We start from the raw sequence: 20,129 nt of genomic DNA on the forward strand, positions 1-20,129 counted from the left end.
CTCTTGCGACAACACACAGTAGCCTATATCTGACTGGTGCGGTCGGTGAAAAAGACGGCGCATACAGGCTACGGACGGAAAGTCTCTCAAGAACTGTCCATTGACACCGACGAGTGGAACAGAGTTATCTTAAGGCGGGCGAGGAAGTCGAAGTAACAGGATTAACATATTTTTTTTTCTTTTGACTATCCGAAGCATTTAAATCCGGTATTCCATAATGGCGACAGCTGCGGTGTCTGCGACTGCTGGCTCCGGGTCGGGAGCCGAGCTGGTCCGTGGGCAGGCCTTCGACGTCGGGCCTCGCTACAGCAACCTCTCGTACATCGGGGAGGGCGCCTACGGAATGGTGTGGTAAGAGGTCTTGTTGATCATCGCAGCGTTTTCCGGGAAACATAGCACCCCCACCCACTCACCCCTCCACCTATCAACACATACAGAAACCGGCCGTTAAGTCATATATTAGTCATATTTTATCAATCTTTCTAAGTCCCTTTTAATGTAGTTTTTTTTTTTTTACATTTCCGCGTCCACTCTGGGATCCATCGTGGGGATTTTTTGACCTAGGAGAAGTAAGACCGCCAATTTAAATGCGGTTGTACAAAAAAAAGAAGTGTGACTTCTCTTTAGATGTATTTAGTTTTTGCGAGGTGAGGTATGTTGGGAGCAGTAGCCTACATGTGTTGAATGAACGGAGCCCTGCCCAGCCCACATGATCATCACCTCGAAGCAGCACAGAAAACCACCAGAAAAAGGTTTGGAAGTTTGAAGGCGCATTGTCTCACAGATTCCACCTGTTGCAACAAATGTTGTATTCCCCTCAATGTGGTACCACTGACTCGTCCTGTGCAGCCAGGACATATATATAGATATTCGTCCTGTATAATAGGGAATTGAATAATTCCCAATGGATAATCTAGTGGTCATGCGCCAACATTTTGTCAGTTAACCGAATGGTTGTAAATGAGGATGGTATCGTTTTATGGAAGCAAGGCAGTTTGCTATGAATCCATGCGCCGCAGTGTTTGGTATGAGGGAGAAATTGGTGTGGATCAAATCACAGTTAGACTGATGGATGCAAATTATAGATATTTACAGAAATGAAATAAACAACGACATATCGAATTGCTATCAATCCTTGATGGTCTTTGGGGGGGGGGGGGTGCTTCATGGTCGACGGGGGGGGGGGGGGGGGGTGCTTCATTGTCGACGGGGGGATTTTAAGTGTAATATTTATTCATAACATCGGTTTATAACACTTTGAATAAGAATTATAAGTCAAAGTTAGATCAAGCTAAAAGTGCATATATTTAAGCTTTCTTTGGACCGTTTCCGTTAAGGATTTTTTTAATTCTTTTTTTATACTCTGGGGGCCAGCGGGGTTGCCAAACTCTGACCAGGGGGGGGGGCGTGGCCGTGCCCCCCCCCCCTGGTCCCCACGTGGCGACGCCCCTGTTGGATGGTAACTGATATTTCCTTTTGTTTTCTGCAAGAACAAGGGTGCAGTAATTGCATATTTTTGCATTACCTTTAGTTGAACCTAACTATATTTGCATCAGCTCCCTGTAAATTCAGCATACACTAACAGCGCTGTAAGTAGGTTTTAAATACATAATTAGAACAGTAATCAGGGCAAACAATAAAGCTAGACAAAATACATTTTGACATTTTTGATATGCGTTTACCAATCAAGAATGTCTGTATTGGAGATAAGTTATTTTCCATAATGATTGCATACTGTTGCCCAAACACAGAAGTCAAACACTGAGCCTCAATTTAACCAATGTTAGTGCTCAGTGACGAAGGTTATAAAAGACTTTCAAGGTCTTTATTTATTCATCACAAGGAAAACTATAAAGGCCCATATTAGAAAGTCCATGACTCCAGCGATGAACATAAAATAAACCCAGAAACTACTCAGATATTAAAACCAGTCGGAACAGGGATTTTTGGTTCAAGTTCATTTGCTGAGGGAAGCAGCATTTTCCCAAATAATAACCATTAAAATCTATGCCACTCATAAGTACTCTTCCTCAGGGAGGTTAGGAGTGTAATAGCAGACCTGGCGATGTACAGGCAGGGACTGTCTCTCCGGGTGAGGCTTGAGTTTGTGGGGGGGGACATTTGAATAGTTGGTCTTTTAATATATTGTTTTGTTTTAAATCGTAAGACCTGCATGTCCGGTCCTAGTCGATAGAGAAGGGAATGGCAGTTTTATCTGTGATCGTTGTCGATTGTGTCAACATGAGTAAATGAGCGCATTGGTGCATATTAATCAGGTCATGGTTCAAGATCCTGATCAGATTTCCTGCAAAATTATTTCAAATGATTAAAATGTCCCAACAGTGCATAGCCACAATGCTAGCCCAACACACCTGACAAATCACCCAAACCACAGAAACGCCATTCGCCCTCTGATAAGACAAATACACCTGCCTTCAAAGTCCAAATGGCCCTTTACATCGAGAACAATCTTGTTTGAACAACAAGAACAAGCTTCCAAGATTTAATGTCGCCTTTTTTTTGTGTTTGCCAGCTTTGTTTCACTTTATCAACCAGATGCTGAAGCAACATCTTTCAGCCAGTAAGCAAGCGGCAACTAAACAAATAACAGAAAGCCATCCGTGGAAGAATACATGTCGCATATACTGCAGTGCAGACTGTAAAGATGAAGGAAGGCGGTTAAGAAGTACAATGCATTTTGCCTCTTAAAAGCAACAGTAACACAATCCTGGCACAACTGTTAAGGGCCTTTTATATCTTTCGGTCTCCCATGATTCGATTTAAATTCTTGGATTGCGGACTAGAATCAAAACTCTTCCCGATTCAAAAGTGATTCTTGATTCAGTACACAGGGTTGCTACTTTCAAGATCTACTCTAGTCCGCTGTGTGCTAAGAAAGGCACCGTGGCAAATGATGGCATTAAGGCAGAGTCAAATGTGCACAAGATTACGTTTTATTTACAGTTCTAAAAGGTAATATAAACCAATTGCCATGATGTAAACCCACTTATTATTTTTTTGGAAGTTGTGAATAGATTCAGAATCGTAGAAGTTAAGAATCGCCATTCTTCGGTAAATCCAAACATAAATGATCCCCCCGCCTACAACAGCACAAGCGAGTCACCAGCAGACCCTATTGTCCCCACGGCAGTTTAATTTTATGTCGCTACAGCACGTCAAGACGCAGGTGAACCTTGCTCTTTCGCTCTAATTGAATCTTGCACGAGAACATCTGGAGATGAAAATGATTGCACACTTATAAGCCGTTGAGGTAGGGGGCTGCACATATCCCCCTGTCTTGAAATTGATTACAAGGAGGGCTGAACGATTAATCGAATGTATACAGACATCGCAATGTAGTAGAACTCGATTTGCAAATTGGAAATTGATTTTTAGGATTTTTTTGGGGGATTTGTTCCAGTTACTGACTAGAGATCAGTAACAGATCAGTTTTTAACGATATATTGCTTGTTTAGTGTATAGACAGGACATAAAGATCTTTAAATAAATATCGCAAAATAATCGCAATTCGATTATTTCCTCAAATCGTTCGGCACTACAAGGAAAGGTTCACCAGCAGATGTCTAAAAAATAAGCCCCTTTCCATTCTTTAAACCACCCGTCCTGTTTGCCTCTGCTTTCATGTATTTTAGGAAGCATGCACCTTGGCCAGGGACTACTGATGAAAAATAGCCTCTTGGCTTCTCTGGCATTTTTTTACTGTGTGTATTTTTTTATTTTCCCTTTCCCTTCTCTCATATAAATGTTACTAAACTAAAGGCTGTAGAAATAAACCCTCAACACAAAAGTTAGCCATGGGAATTAAGTGGGAAACATAGCTTTGTTCATTCAACACATGCAAGGCAGCCATCAACTGCCTTAAATCTGTGTCGTTACCGTGGTTAACGCATTTCCAATTGTACCCTAGCGTTATAATCTCATTCCCTAATCTAATCTTTGGCGCCAAAGCCATGCTCTCTCTCAGATTGTGAAACACTGCATGTACAGAGTCCTGTTCTGCTGTGATCTTTTCTCTCAAAATGCCACCATGGCGCTCATCTCCAAGGCAACCTTTCTGCTTCTGACATCATTAGCACTATTCTGAAGCCAATCAGAGAGGGGGAGAGAGAGGGAGGGAGACGAACAGAGAAAGAGAGAGAGCTTCACACTCTGCATTGCTGTCGTACGATTCACAGGCAGCTGTAATCTGTGTCATTATACAGTTTCACACACAACATTAGCGCAGACTTCCAACACACCTTGAAGTTGTCCTTATGTGCTGTTTGGATGCTGCCTGCACATGTCCTGAACAATGTGTTAACGCATTTGCATTTGCAAACTGTGTATTTACATATATATATATATAAAGGCTGCTTTCTGTTGTCCTATTGATTTCTTACGGATTGAAAATGAAAAATATGGCATTTTTGAATTCTTTGAATTCTTTTATATTATATTACCCTTTTTATGTTTATAGTAGGCGATGAGACGAGAGTAGGGCATACTTCTGTCTCCAATTCTTATTTTTGGAATAAGCTCTGTCCGTGATCTAGGGCTGCTATTATTGGTTCACTTATCGGTTTTACTGAAACGTTGGAGTTTCAGTAAAACCGATTTTGAGTGTCATGGTTCACGTCAAATCCATGACTCACACTGGTCTAAAGGCGTCCCAGCGACGAGGTGTAGTTTTTGTTCAAACTTGCAACCTACCAGCCTTATTTGTGTTAAACCGTGGTAGGATTATCCCAGCATTAAATACTTTTCATATATTCAGCTTTGTCTTCAAGCTGTTGAGGTGTGTTGCGATGTATTTCATGTATGATTGTGGTTATTGTTATCAGTTTTATTTTGGACATACCTTTTTGGGCATTTTCATAATCCATCCCAAAATACAGCCAATGTTGCTGTTACATTCATCATTGCAAGATTATCCCTGAAACAAATGCTTCGAGATCCAAGAGTACAAGACCCCCAAAAAACTGTAAACTGTTATCCAACTGCTAAGGTCAGAAGGTGTTTGACAATTTGTTCTGACTTCTTGGGAGGTCGAATCTATGACCCTGTTGATAAGAAACTCAAAGCTGTTTACTTTAGCGTCACAGCATATCATTTTGACGTTCTGCAGGGCTCGCATAAACATGGTCTTCGTTTGAGATATGACGGTGGTAAGGTTAGGGATATGACGTTGTTTTAGAACCCCTAGTATAGAATGAGCCCTTGAGCTTCCAAAATGAGCAGAACACCGCTCTGAAGAAATCACCCCCATGGGCCTTATTCACCAGCGGCCATCTTGTTCTCCGCTCCTGGTTCAAGCCCGGCCACCCAGCTAGAACCAAGCAGGCCATGAATTAGGACCACTGTAAGGCCCGGCTGGGTTCTTCTGGGTTCTGAACACGGACACTGACTCTCATGCCACTGTATGAGCCTGCAGGGGTCCTGGGTCTACAGGTAAGTATAGAAGCATCTCGCTACATTGCTATGTGAGAGAGCCCAGGTGGTAGTGAGATGATTTATAGTTCTTCCTCTTCACACTGACGGTTTTAAACCAGTGGTTCGGTTTGTGTGGGGTAAACACGGCCTGGATGGGCAAAATAAATCTTTATGGACCAAGGGTATAGCGACTGAGCTTTTAGCCAGTCTACTTGTATGGCTCTGCTGTAGTAGATAGATATCCATTATTACGCAGTTATAGCAAACAAAATGACCACCTCCATCATACTTTTGAACATGGACCCTTGCAAGAGAACAGGGGTTTTGACTGAGTAGCGACTGCCAAAGTACACATTTTCCGACCACTTTCCACTAAGAAACTGCAAAGAAAAAGGGATTTATTTTCTCCAGTTGTAGCAGTTTTATATTGTATATTCAAATGTATTTGATGTGTTTTACCACAAACACAGAGCTTGTCACATGTTTAGTATCTTATTTTACATAGAGGAAACTGGGTTGGATTGTTAGTGTTTTCACAGTGGAGCCATATCTGTTTATAGCCTGGCTTTACTTATTTTTCCACTTGTGATGTCTAGTAGGCTAAGCCTGTTGTATAACAGAGTAGCTTTAGGGCCTACTTGCCCAGAACACTATATGATGTGGGTGTCCTTTTGAAAAAAGGTGTGTATATTAACAAGACGCCAACTTAAATGTGGGGAGAAAATGGTATGTTCAAAATGAAAGAACAAACTTGGTTGCAGGAAGAACATTTCTTGAAATTTGGAGTGAGCAGGTTCTCTTATGGCTAGTTACGTTTAGCCGTCAGGCTTCAAATAGATGCCGTTGTATCTCTAGCTTACTGTATTTTCATAAACTTCTCCAACAGAATTTATGATAAATATATAAGGCCAGTTCCAGGCTGGCCTTGCAAATTGTGATGCAAAATATGTAACGCATTTACATAAAAATAAAGTGTAATATCAATGTAAGCAACATGGTATGATCAGATGTGGTAAGTCGCAAAGTACAACTTCTTTGTTACTATACTTAAGTACAGTCTTCAGGTATTACTTTAACTCCCTATATTTTAACACAAATATCTATTCTTTCTACTAATAATTTTCAAAACAGGTTTTTTCTTCAGTTTTAATGCATTTGAGGGGAATCATCTATAATATTTTTGTTTTGCATCATTGCGCGCCCTCTCAATATCAAGACTGATTTCAACCGAAATGAATGGGATGATTAAACATAGAAAAGACGGTCCCTTGGTTATCCATCAGTGCATATCACGAACAACAGACCATAACGACGTCAAGGACGGAGATGAGTGGGAGACTCTCCTCCGCAGAGAAATGAAGAAGTTAATGTTAGTGCTGTCAGTTAAACGCGTTATTAAGGGCGTTAACGCAAACCAATTTTAACGGCGTTATTTTTATTTTTTTCTTTGGCTCAAAACAAAGAAGCAGTAGCCTGACTGCTATGTTCAAGGCAGTATGTTTGTATGTTCATCGTTTAATTGCACTATAGGCTTTTTTTTTGTATCGTCCTGTTTTGATCAGTATATGCCAATGTTGTTATCCATAAAAAAAATTGCACAAGGCAAGCCGATGCACTTGTTGATAAGAGCATTAAAATGAGAACAATTAATGGGACAAAGAAATCAAGGGATATTTAGCATAGAAAAAAGATTTGCGATTAATCGCGATTAATTATTTAAATCGCTTAACAGCCCTAGTTAATGTTCATTATTTACAGTATGTTGTTTATTTAAAGTCAGAATGAATGACTTTAGTCTTCGAATTACATTAATATGACATGAGGTTCAGTTAGCTTTGCAGAGCAACAGCCGGTTGAAATAGCAGAGGAATACTTTTTACTTGCATACTTTGAGTAGATTTCAGAGGCTGTACTTTCGACCTTTACTTAGAAGAAGTTGAATCGGTACTTCTAGTTTTACCAGAGTCTTTATTTACAGTATCTGTACTTCTTCTTGAGTAAAGAATGTGTGTACTTTCGCCACCACTGGGTAAGAGGCTAGGCTAGGTGTGCCCTGAAATTTGTTGAAATCCCACATATACAGTATATATCCTGTATACCTGGCACAGTTGACAGCAACACTAGTGAGAAATGTATTGAAGTGCTGTTGTGTATTAATGCACAACAGGGCTAATTAGCCCTCAAAAGGTTGAGAACCACCATTCTAGACTGTAACATTAGTGCTATGATGATAATTGTTAGGGCTCATTCAAGCTCTTGATGAAAAATCGAGATACATATTAACATATTGGAAATTAGGTTGGCAAAAGGCTACAACTGTATTCTTCCTGCTGTTGTTATTCTCCGATATTGCTTGGACGCGTGCCCATGACATTTGATTAGGACGATGCATGTCGCGCATGTGCGCCGTGCAACATACATTTAGGGGCTGGCTCGTGTGCCGGGGTGCTACACAAAGCCTGCGGGTGCAGCACTTCTACCGAGCCCCCTTTCAACGTCGCCGTGGTAACAGCCTGTTGCATAACAAGTTACAGAGGCTGCAGTGTAAAGCCTTGTGTTTCAATCTCCTTGGAAACTAACTGTGAACAGACCCCCCCCCACCCCTCCCCCCCCCACCAGCCCCCCCCCCCCCCTCCCCACCAGCCCCCCCCCTCCCGTCTTCCTCTTCCTCTTCCTCCTCAATGTCATTCTTGGGCAACGAGCGACTGAGCATGCCTTGAGAGGAACAACACAGTGGTGGAACTGATCCACATGTAATCTGCCTCGTGCCGTGTGCGTATTGCTCACACGCACACACACACACACACACACACACACACATCGTTTTTTTAAGCCCACCCATCGTATGATTTACCCACTGCCTCTTAATCCATCTTCTTCATTGCCTGCTTCGCTTTTCGATCAAACGTTATCGGATGGGGCCTGTTTTGAAGCAAGTGAATCAACCCTGTCTCCGAATAAACCCGGTTAACTGAGACGATCGGATCATAAGGCTGTGGGGAGGAGTAGTATAAAACAGGCTTGACAGTAATTCAATTGGAGCAATTGAAGGGTTATTTCCGCTGGAATATTATAATGGAAATCGTACCGTTTGAGAGGTACTCAAATCAAATGAATTCACACATTGTGATCGGATCTGTATAAACTTTTCCACATAGCTGAACACTGCTGATTCTGTGTGTAATGTCATTTCATCTATGAAGCGTGTGTCGCTAAGTCTATATCTTGCCTGATGTTGTAAATGACGTCAGGCATTTGTGCTTCAGATGGCCTTGGTCAGACGAACAGAGCCCCGACATTATCTTCATGAAAGAAGCACTCTTTCTTTTAGCTGTGTTCATTATGTCCAACAAAGGGAAAGCAAGGTCGACCTCTTCACTAGAACATTGGCACTATTTCTGTTTACATTGCATTCTCACTAATCCATCACTATAGCAACTCATTCTTGTTGTAACTCCACCACACACTGTGTGTGTGTTTGTATGTGTGCGTGCGTGGCGTGCGTGCGTGGCGTGCGTGCGTGCGTGGAAACACCCTTGACTCTACAGCATGTGTGCAGTAGGCGTTGCAGCGTAGGTGTAGTGTTGGTGCTGATGGAGGCTCTAATACGGGCTGAACCAGCTAGCTATCTAGCCCTTCAGGCTACTGCTGCTGCGGCGGCTATTTCTCTAGCCTCAACCTGTAGCTCCGGAGATAGCCACGGTAGAAGTAGTAGCATGAAGCAGTGGAGCTGGCTGTGCTACTAGGTCAGCAATGTTTGACTCTAACCTTTTTATGGCACCCATCCATTGCACAATCCACCACAAACCCATAAGTGATTCAAAGCGCTGAATTCGCTGAACTCTATTGAGGTAAATAACTACGTACTTGGAAAGGATGTGAAAGGGAAGATACGTTTGTGTGAGTCGAGTCAACTAGGTCGAATGTGTCTGACCAACAGTTCTGTGAATCGGAGTCATTTTGTTTAAGATGCGCTTATATGCTGGACTTTCACATCTTGACATTCAACACCTCCGATGGAATGAAAAACAACACTTTTGTGACCTCTTAACTCATTTTCTGTGTTTGTTCTTTATGTATCCAGCTCTGCCTACGACCGTGACAACAAGATCCGGGTGGCCATCAAGAAGATCAGCCCCTTTGAGCACCAGACGTACTGCCAGCGCACGCTGCGAGAGATCAAGATCCTGCTGCGCTTCAAACACGAGAACATCATCGGGATCAACGACATCATCCGGACGCCCACCATCGACCAGATGAAGGACGTGTATCCTTTCACCTTAAAAGACCTGTCTCGGGGGCGCCCCCGGTGAATCACCGGGTAGAGCGCGCTTTCCCATTGAAGGCCTGGTCCTTACCTAATACCGCAGTGTCCCAGGTTCGAGGTCCTTTTTGCTGCATTTCTTCCCCCTCTCTCTCCTAAATCTTCCCGTCGATCTCATTCTATAATAAGGCATAAAATGCAAAAAGAAAAAAGGAAAAATGACTGTCTGTGTAGTAACGAAGGCATCAATTTGACTTGTGAGAACCCCAACAGGCCTTATTCCCGAGGCAGTCATCTTGGTTCAAAGCGCTCGCTGAAAGCGACGCAAACAAAGGGTCCCAATACGAAGCCAGCATTGAGATACTGTCCCGCTATATTCGCGCTCGGTTAAAACAATACGATTCAATGTCTACAATTATAAATTGAAATTTGCTTGTCCTTTGGGCTTTATACTAAGGCAATTTTGAATTAGTGCATTCCGCAATGTAAACGCATTTGTGTGAAGGATGGTCTTAAATGTGAACATTGTATATGTCCTCTCCTTATAAAGTGAACTGGCAAGTTATTATAATGTTTTCAAGTTCATGTCTACGTTAAGTCCTATTTGTGGGCCTGGAATATTAGCGAGGTATTATGCTAATTTCAAAGAAACCCAGGGTGCCTTTCACATCTGTGGTCGATTAAATCATCTAAAATGATTTCAAACCCAGAGGGAAAGGCTGTTCATTATTTAAAATAAATACGCTATGTTCTTCATCAGGGCTTATAATGAAGGATTTCCTAAACTTGCTGGAAATTAATTTTTTATTGATAGATTCTCAGATGGATAAACAAAACCAGCTCATAAGAATCCCCCTCCCCCCTCCTAAGTTAAACAAAAATAAATAATATAGTATAATAAATCAAATAAAAAAACTGAAAAATAAAGTCAATATCAAACATTTGCTGAAATTGTTCTTTAACCAGTCGCCGGGCAGATACATCGTTCAGGATCTAATGGAGACGGACCTGTACAAGCTGCTGAAGACCCAGCATCTGAGCAACGACCATATCTGCTACTTCCTCTACCAGATCCTGAGAGGGCTCAAATACATCCACTCGGCTAACGTGCTGCACCGTGACCTCAAGCCCTCCAACCTCCTACTAAACACCACCTGTGATCTTAAGGTACACACACACACACACACACACACACACACACACACACACACACACACACACACACACACACACACACACACACACACACACTGGGGTCCAGCCTCTTTAAAAGCACTCAAAGGTTATAAGGGGAATATCGCTATATATATATATATATATATATACAGTATATGTATATGTGTAGGTTATGAATATCTCTATGAGCATTATTGCTAATATGCTCATTTTATTTCCACCCACCGTTAAAGTGAATGTCAGTTGCGCTCAAAGAAATGTTTAGGATCCTTTCTCTTCATCCGCCACTGTTGTTTGATCTCAAAAATGTGATCTAAACCACAGACTCTCTTTCTCTGTCTCTTTCTCTCTCTCTCTCTCTCTCTCTCTCTCTCTCTCTCTCTCTCTCTCTCTCTCTCTCTCTCTCTCTCTCTCTCTCTCTATGTCTCTATGTCTCTCTCTCTCTCTCTCTATGTCTCTCTCTCTGTGTCTCTCTCTATATCTGTCTCTCTCTCTCTCTCTCTCTCTCTCTCTCTCTCTCTCTCTCTCTCTCTCTCTCTCTCTCTCTCTCTCTCTCTATGTCTCTCTATGTCTCTCTCTCTGTCTCTGTGTCTCTATATCTCTCTCTCTCTATGTCTCTCTATGTCTCTCTCTCTCTCTCTCTCTCTCTCTCTCTCTCTCTATCTCTCTCTCTGTTGCTGTCTCTCTCTCTCTCTGTCTCTCTCTCTCTCTCTCTCTGTGTCTCTTTATGTCTCTCTCTCCCTCTCTCTCTCTCTCTCTCTCTCTCTCTCTCTCTCTCTCTCTCTCTCTCTCTCTCTCTCTCTGTCTCTCTATCAACGTCACTTCTCTCCAGATCTGTGACTTTGGATTGGCGCGCGTGGCTGATCCCGACCACGACCATACGGGGTTCCTAACGGAGTACGTGGCCACGCGCTGGTACCGGGCGCCAGAGATCATGCTCAACTCCAAAGTGAGTGTCCAGCCCAGACCACCGCACCGTGTTGTCCTTTACTGGAAACCCCCCTGAAACCCCCCTGAAACACCCCCCTGAGGGGGGGGGTTCCAGTACTGTAGGTGTTGTACGTGTTGTTGAGATGCAAGCTATCGTTGAAACTTTGTGAGGATTCACTTTGTCCAAGTTTGGTCTATGGGGGAATAAAGTTGAGAAAATGTGAGTTTGTAATTCGAGTGTTTGACATTATGGGATTCTTCCAACCCAAGGGGGGGAGTGATATTGGATCCATAAACTATGGGCACCCTGCGTTCCTCTAAAACGTAGAATGTGAAAACATAATCTCGGCTTCCTGTATTTCCATTCCCAAAAGTCACGTTTAAAATGTGAAATATCATGAGGTTCTCAAGCTTCCTCAGGGAAGTCGTGTGAACGGAGAAGCGCACTACAACAATGAAGAAAAACGTCCTCAGTCTAGCGTCCCTAAATGAACATGTACACCATAGAAGTATTATGTATTCCCAGGTGTGACCGGCTCTTCTCTTGCTCTCGCAGGGTTATACCAAGTCCATAGACATCTGGTCGGTGGGTTGTATTCTGGCTGAGATGTTGTCCAACAGGCCAATATTTCCTGGGAAACACTACTTGGACCAGCTCAACCACATTTTGGGTAAAACTCACCATTGCACTCATGTGTGGTCTGTGATTAAATGCAGGCCGCTCTTATCACTAGAAACGCACTGAAATCAAGGTCTGCATCCGGAAGCTACATCCTGCAGTGTTCACCGTTCAAATAATGTACTTGCATAAGGTTTAATATTTATTTATTTATTTGTTAATATGTATCTATCAAAATGTTGACTGCGTTTTCCTTCGATATCCTAGCATGCATGACCATAAGTCGCCACTTCCTGGTATCTCTCAGTGAACAAATAAAAAGTTTAAAAGTAAAAAGCATTTTCTCGACTTAAATATCCCATGAGGCCGAAAAATTGTAATACCGCAGTGTGTCCAGTTTTATCGAAACGAGTCCACGAGTCCTCTCTAAAGGGTGGAGTGTCTCGCTTGTTGTCCTCCAGGGATCTTGGGCTCCCCCTCCCAGGAAGACCTGAACTGCATCATCAACATCAAGGCCAGGAACTACCTGCTGTCTCTGCCGCTGCGCTGCAAGGTGCCCTGGAACCGCCTCTTCCCTACCGCCGACCCAAAAGGTCAGAGCCCTCTTTCATCCCCCCCCCCCCCCCCCCCCCCCCCCCCCCCCCCCCCCCCCCCCCCCCCACCGCCACCCGCTTCCCGTGAGTCATCGGTTGACTTTAGCCTGGACCAATCAAGTCCCGCCCCCTCCCGAACACGTCCGTCACGGCCGGTGTTGCCAGATAGAATTGTTTCTTTCAGCTAGGAGGTCAAATCATACATTTTGTTCTACTCTCATTCTCCATGAGAGATTGTCACTTTTTCTTTCATCTAGTAGGCAAAACATTGCTATTTCCGTGTTTGTACATTGTCCACAATTTTTTTTGATGAGGTAGCTGTCAGTCCGACTCAGAGTGTATCCTCTAGTCTGCAGAATTAGGTCATGTTTCTTCAGTGAAGGCTCCCGGATGTGGCAACATAGATACTAAATAGATAGGTTGGGTCGCCTAGTCATTTCAATATTCACCACATTGTGTTGGCAAAGCACCACCTCGCAATCTTTCTACATAGAACAATTCTAGGCCTCTGTTGAGATGAAAGTACAAAACACGAAACCAGGTGCCTTGGTGCCCCCTACTGGGCAAACCACAGAAGTGTTTCCTCTCCTTTACCTGTTGCATCTAAACAAAAGGTGGAAATGTACACAAAAACTGTGATCGTCTGTAGGAGGTAATTGATCACCTTATTCACCATTGCTCCGTAGCGCTGGATCTGTTGGACAAGATGCTGACCTTTAACCCCCACAAGAGGATTGAGGTGGAAGAGGCTCTGGCGCACCCGTACCTTGAGCAGTACTATGACCCCACAGACGAGGTGAGAGCTCTTGTCAGTGTCGGGGTGTCCTCGACTTAAGGTTTTGCATGGTTGCATCTGATTCGTAGGCCAATACCCATCGTCAACTGAATGCTGAATCATATAATTTGTCATATGTGGCTCCATGATGCCTGATTTGTTGGGACTTTTGCGTAGTTCAATCGCTTGAAAATGTTCAGGGTTTTTTCTGCAGCTGTATAGTTGATTTGTGAAACCTCCGCCAAATGCTCGCCTCTAAAAACAAATGAGCTTTTCAGACTATGATGAAAATGTCAGCATCAAACAGTGGCTGGTCTTGGAAACAGTCAGATTACGAATCTGATCATGACAATATTATTCCAGACTTTAATTTTTCCATGACTAGGTGCTTATGATTTCAGTTTCCTTCTTCACTTTTACGATATCGTTTTGTCAGTTATTTTCAATATCCATTTTTGTTTGACCAATAATTGCGTATTAATGTTCTGCTTCGAAGGTTTTATTTGAAATGAATAGGTAAGGGAATGTAGAAGCGTTTGACAGATTACAAATCTAAAGTACATGTGAATGACATGCCTCATCATATGGAATAATTGCGGCATCATTCAATTTAGCAGTACTGCAAAAAAAATATTTTATGGTTTTCAAGTGCTGCCAAACTTCTGATGATTTCTTACCTGAAATCTTGTCACTTACTAGACTACTTCGAAAAGAAATGATTGGATAGTTCCACTGCCGTTACACAAAGGGTGATGGCATTATCAAACCGACATAAAGGACCTTAATTCGAAAGCAAAACCAAACAGCAAATTGCACAATAGATGATGAAGTTATAGGCTTCCTGTTCTATCCCTCATTCAGCTCCCCGTTCCTGGAAGGTCCCGCTGTCAGACACATAACGATTATCCAATGACACGACGAATAGACCATTGAGGATGCAGTTTACTTAATTGTTGCTTTCAGACATAGTGTCAGTGTCTATTCTATCGATGAGTTGAATCGTTGAGGATGGATTTCAATGAAAATTAAAGTGATTTTGATTGCATTCAGAAGCATTGCCTTTGCGAAGGGGTCGAGTTGTTGGAGACTGCTCCCGATTCAAATAGGTTAGAGAAAGTAGCAATTGACAGCAATTATTAAAACAAATGACCAGTCCTGCTAATTCCGTGCACCACATTTAAGTGCTTCCTCATAAAGAACTAAAAGCAGGAGATGAAGCAAAGGCAGCTAAAGTTATTGTAAACCGGACGCATGGTGAACACGTGGTTCTGTGGTCCCGGCAGCCCGTGGCTGAGACGCCCTTCACCTTCGACATGGAGCTGGACGACCTGCCCAAAGAGACGCTGAAAGAGCTGATCTTTGCAGAAACGGCCCGCTTCCAGTCCGCCTTCAGGTCCTAACAGCTCACAACGGTATGTAGCATGTCCCCGTGCTGTACGACATCACAAGAATAATTAAACGGAAGCACTCGGAAAAAACAAGACCCTTCTCCTATGTTCTTACAGATGGCGGCTCTGGACCGGTTTACGAGATGCCCCTGCTTGTCTCAGCCTCAAATTGCTCTTTTGTGTATTTTTCTTTCCATTTCCTCTCTCCCCCATCCTCCCCTTATCTGCGTCGCCTGGATTCCCTGGCTTTCGCCCGCCAAGTCCACTTTGCTCAGGAATGGCGTCAGGAGTCAATCAATCTTCTTCTACTTCTTCTATGCTTCTCTTCTCTTCGACCAATCTCACTCTGTTTCACGCTTGCTCTTCTCTAGAGGTTACGATGGCCACACAATATGACCAATATTGTGGCGCCATCAAATGAAGATGAACATATATTGTTAATTAACAATTAATCATGTCTGTCAAAGGTTTTGATTATTTTTTTTTTTTTTCTAAACCGTTGCCTGATTAACTGATGGCAATAAATTGCATGCTTTTTCTTATTTGCAACATATTATTTTGGACCGGGCAGGTTAAATCTGAATAATTAAAAAAAATATATATATATTCAAGTTGGTTCACATACCGGAATGGTTACAATCTCTTGACAGTAAGGATGAGCATTTGAGCTATAGAAGTTCTATATTTTTTCAAAGACACGTTTTGAAAAGCAAACAGATCATCATGGTATCCTTCTGGCTTTATCGTGTGCGACCTTAGTGGGTTGTCTTTCATGGTCTCAAAGTGCCAATTTCTCTCCACTTAGGAAAGAGGTTTCTCTTTTGGTTTCTTTATTTAGGCCAATTATGAACTCAAGCTTTCCTCTATGTAGAAGGTTTTACCTAATTAAACGGGAGACAATCCATGCATCAGCATATGAATTCAGTTATCCACTGGAACCAGTTTAACGGAGATATAACTCGGCCTCCCATTGTTTCACGAATGAATACATATCCTATAAACATCAAATGTTGCGTTTCTCATAGTCTCAACTTGTTGATACTCACCTCATTCGAGAGAATACTGTGCCCTTGCATGACTGTTAAAAGCTCTGTATACAAAGACAATGTTAAGTGCCACCCAAGTATGCAGTTCCACTAAACCCAGCTAATTTCTTTTACGTTTTTTCATTTCATCTCTCAATGACACGGTGCTCGTTTCTTTTTTCTTTTTTCTTACCTTTTTGTCATTGTTGTTCGCTTCATGCGTGTTCTATTTTTTTTTTGCAGCATTTGTGTTTTGGTTTTTAGACAAGCTTCTCTAATTCACAACTGCTGTATTTCTTTTTACTTCTGTTCTTTATGTTGCCATGTTCCATGGTTTAGCACCTGCATGCTAAACCATGTCCCAAAGTGGTTGAAAGGGAGAGTAAGCTGCATGCTTACAACCCTACATAAATTCATGTTGTTCCCTGTGCAAGAAAAACTATGGAATCCAGGCATGCTTACTATAAAAAGTTTGACTCAATAAGATATTTTCAGGTTGCATATTTCATGAAGTCAGTTGTTTTGTTTTGCTTTAAATTGCACACTTTGGTGTAGATGTAACTGCAATGGATCTGAAGACCAATATCCCTTTTTGTTTGACCAATAATTGCCTATTAATGACTGTGTTCTGTTTAAATGTTTCATTTGAAATGAATTGAATCATGACTGTAAATATCGACATCTTCTCCAAGCAAGGATCAATGCAAGAAGTTGCCGACAATTTAATTTCTTTACAAATGGTCCAAAAATTATATTTCATCGTAAACCTTACCACTCTTGACTTATAGCACTCTCATATTGATCACCTTTAGCATTTTCATAAACTTATCGCTGAACTGTTAGTCATAAGATGTAGTCTTAATAACACTAAAACTTTTTTCATGCTAGATTTGGTGGAATCTACGTAAATAGATTCTCTCAGGCTCTAGTGGCAATTACCCAAATACATATAAAAGTAAATAACGGTATGATATGAGAAATGTACGGTAGCTGCTGCTTCGGTAGCTTGCTTTGGATCAAAACATGTTCACAATTTGTACATGTGGCGCGGTGGGGTATCGGGTGCTAGCAGTAACATCGGATGCAAACAAATATGCTTTTTGGTCTATTGCATTTCAAGGCCATATATAAAGACGTATCAGATGATTGGTTCAGTCCATTGTCGATTTAAACATACACACACACAGTATTTACATTTTGTTTATATTTTAACTATTGTCCCGATACTTGTGGCACTTGCTGTATGCATATCTCTTTGATAAAAAATAACTGAAATGCACTTGTTTCTACAATTATTGCGAGGGGGGGGGGTGGACGTTATGTCTGAGAGCTGATGCCGATAGACGAGAGCTTGCTTGTATATTACAACTGGGTGAGAAGATTTAAGGGCACTGGGATACCTATCCGGGTTATTCTGTTGTATATTATAAGCTTCTGCTGCAGTTCTTTGTGCAACCTGTCTGTTTTGTGCCTTCTTAAATAGTCTTGTTATCCAAGATTCAATGTGCAGCTTTCGTTCGGTCAGGAATCTATTGTATTTGCTTTAAAATAATAACTAAAATAATCAAATAAATGGGGAGGGAGGGGTTGGATTGGGGTCATCCTTTTATCCTTCAGTTTTGTCATTTTAAATAGATTTGATGACATAATTGAGTGATTTTGTGCTTGTGAATTAAAAATATTAAAATGAAATGTTTGTATTTTTATTTTGCCTTTTTTTTGTGCAAATATTTTGATTGTAAAATGAATGTTATGTTTCTATCAGACGCTAATCTTGTTGAATTTTACAATTGAACTAGTTATCTCTGTACGTTCTGATTGGTATAACATGTAATTGTGTAGTCAACAAATTAAATGGAAGTCCTGGTTGTATTTCAACATTTTTTGTTTGTTTCACCTGTCATAGAAAGGATTTAAACTTATTGGTCAGTTACATCTTTGCGGTCATGTGAAGGACTCAACATGAACAAACAATTGACTTGGCTATTATTAAAGACTGACTGCCACTTAGCTTTAATGTCTTGTTTTTGCCTTTCTGCACAGCTTTTAAGAATATAAAGCATCAATGGGAGGAAAGCCTTTTAGATAAACCCTTGATGATGTAGGCTACACTTTAGATAATGTGGCCAACACTATGAAATAAGTACTTGAGATGAAATCCAGAAATGACCAGTATAGGCTGGTTTTAGGCTACTTTTAGCATACAAATAGGAAAAGGATTTATGCTAATATTTCAACCAAAGTCTTCTTTCTCTTTGAGATTTGGTTGACACACCAGAAAATGCATTTCCTGCAGAAAATAATGTGTTGTAGTGCAGTGAGAAAATGTGGTGTTGAGTGCTGTAGTGCAAAGTGAGGTTGAAAATATGTTTTAGTAAAGCCATAGTTGAAAGACGTAAAGAAATGTTAAATGTGTTAAATCAAGTGAAGGGATTTGAACAGTCCAAATAGAAATAAAAAATGTAAACATGCACACCATTAAACATTGTAAATGTGTGCAACTCTGCATGAAGTGAAGGGTTAAACAAATAGCTTATGTGATCAAGTTTGAATAACAACCTAATTACTAACTATTAAGTTATGTGGTATACAAGGAACCTCTCATCTATCTCTATACACAATACATAAAATCGCCATGTAAAAGACCATAGGTGAGTACAATAAACACCTGAATGCGACTTAATAACTATTACGTTACACACGCGCGCACCCCTTGTGCAGGGACACAACCATAGAAAATGCATGTTTGGTACATGAGCTAAAATAAAACAACCCTAAATAGTCATGCATAAAATGATCTTACATATGCGTAGAACTTCAACTTGAAATGTCCTTACTAGAACTAAAAGAAAATCAACCGGAGAACTATCAACGTCAGCTTGACTCATAAAGCTCGATTTATACATACAAACTGTGATTCTGAAGAAAAGTATGAATTATATTGAAATTCTGTTTTCAGATTATTGAGTAGGCCTACAAGTGTGTTGATTTATTAAACGTTCGAACGAAGGCTAATGATAAAAGATTGACATGTCTGAAGTAGTTGAAGTGTTAAAGAATGGGCGGACGGCTCTGCCATCCTCCCATTGAATTTCATTGTAAAAATAGTATTTAAAAAGGTTGAATATTGTGCCTAGCAGCGCGGTAAGGACGAGGCGGGAGCCCAGATTAAGCGGTTATGCAACTCTCGTTCCCCTTACACCGCAAAACTCTGAGAATTGCCTTTAACGAACGCACACACGACAAATCAAAACACACTAAATTTAACTAATTAACATACACGTCTCGGTGACGATGTCGGGAACAATAACTCAACACATACAGCAATGCTAACCCGCATAGACAAACAAACCCCCACAGTGCGTTTACATGACCCTCAGGAAAATCGAATTATTGGGTTAGTCCAACTATGACTGGATTATGAAGATGCATGTATACACCTTAGTCACACTATAATCGAATCGAATCGAGTTACTCATAGTCGAATTAAGACACCTAGATTATTCGATTGTTAGTCGAATTAAGTGTGAATGTATCGGGTCGGGTCGCATGGAATCGGATTTTGCATTCTGCGCATGCTCGAGATTTTTCCCGGGGGCCGTGATCCGGAAGTATAAGGAGACAGTCATATTGTCGCCGTCGGAAAATGAGACTGCAATTTATTTAAAAAGGTGGCGAAGTAGATGGAGGAAGCCGCAAAGGACCTAGGAGCCTAGGAGGGCGCCAGAGGTCCAACTTGCGATATTTTAGATATCTGCACTATTCCAAGCCAATCTGAACATTTTAAAATTTGAGGAAGGCGATAGGCCCCAAACTTTGTAGAAAATGATAAAGAAGAAGAAGAAAGAAAGAATAAAACCTAAGAAGAACAATAGTTGAGCGCTGCATGCAGCACTAAACTAATTAGTATAAATTTGGGCAACATCCAT

The 20,129-nt window shown here is 41.4% G+C and overlaps 1 protein-coding gene across 1 annotated transcript in view; it reads left to right on the forward strand.

Annotated features, from left to right (window-relative positions):
• LOC130384081 (mitogen-activated protein kinase 1) overlaps nucleotides 1-18,226 on the forward strand; it is an 18,235-nt gene extending 9 nt beyond the window's left edge. The window contains exons 1-9 of the mRNA XM_056592092.1: nucleotides 1-351; nucleotides 9,515-9,697; nucleotides 10,672-10,861; nucleotides 11,703-11,819; nucleotides 12,357-12,471; nucleotides 12,881-13,012; nucleotides 13,699-13,808; nucleotides 15,071-15,199; nucleotides 15,293-18,226. The exon at nucleotides 1-351 is cut by the window's left edge and continues 9 nt beyond it. Coding sequence (XP_056448067.1) covers nucleotides 218-351; nucleotides 9,515-9,697; nucleotides 10,672-10,861; nucleotides 11,703-11,819; nucleotides 12,357-12,471; nucleotides 12,881-13,012; nucleotides 13,699-13,808; nucleotides 15,071-15,187 — 1,098 coding nt within the window. The 5' untranslated portion in view covers nucleotides 1-217 and the 3' untranslated portion in view covers nucleotides 15,188-15,199; nucleotides 15,293-18,226. The remainder of the gene's footprint in view (nucleotides 352-9,514; nucleotides 9,698-10,671; nucleotides 10,862-11,702; nucleotides 11,820-12,356; nucleotides 12,472-12,880; nucleotides 13,013-13,698; nucleotides 13,809-15,070; nucleotides 15,200-15,292) is intronic.
• Nucleotides 18,227-20,129: the final 1,903 nt, after the last annotated feature.

Source organism: Gadus chalcogrammus, chromosome 6, assembly GCF_026213295.1.
Source record: "Gadus chalcogrammus isolate NIFS_2021 chromosome 6, NIFS_Gcha_1.0, whole genome shotgun sequence".
Classification (NCBI taxonomy): domain Eukaryota; kingdom Metazoa; phylum Chordata; class Actinopteri; order Gadiformes; family Gadidae; genus Gadus; species Gadus chalcogrammus.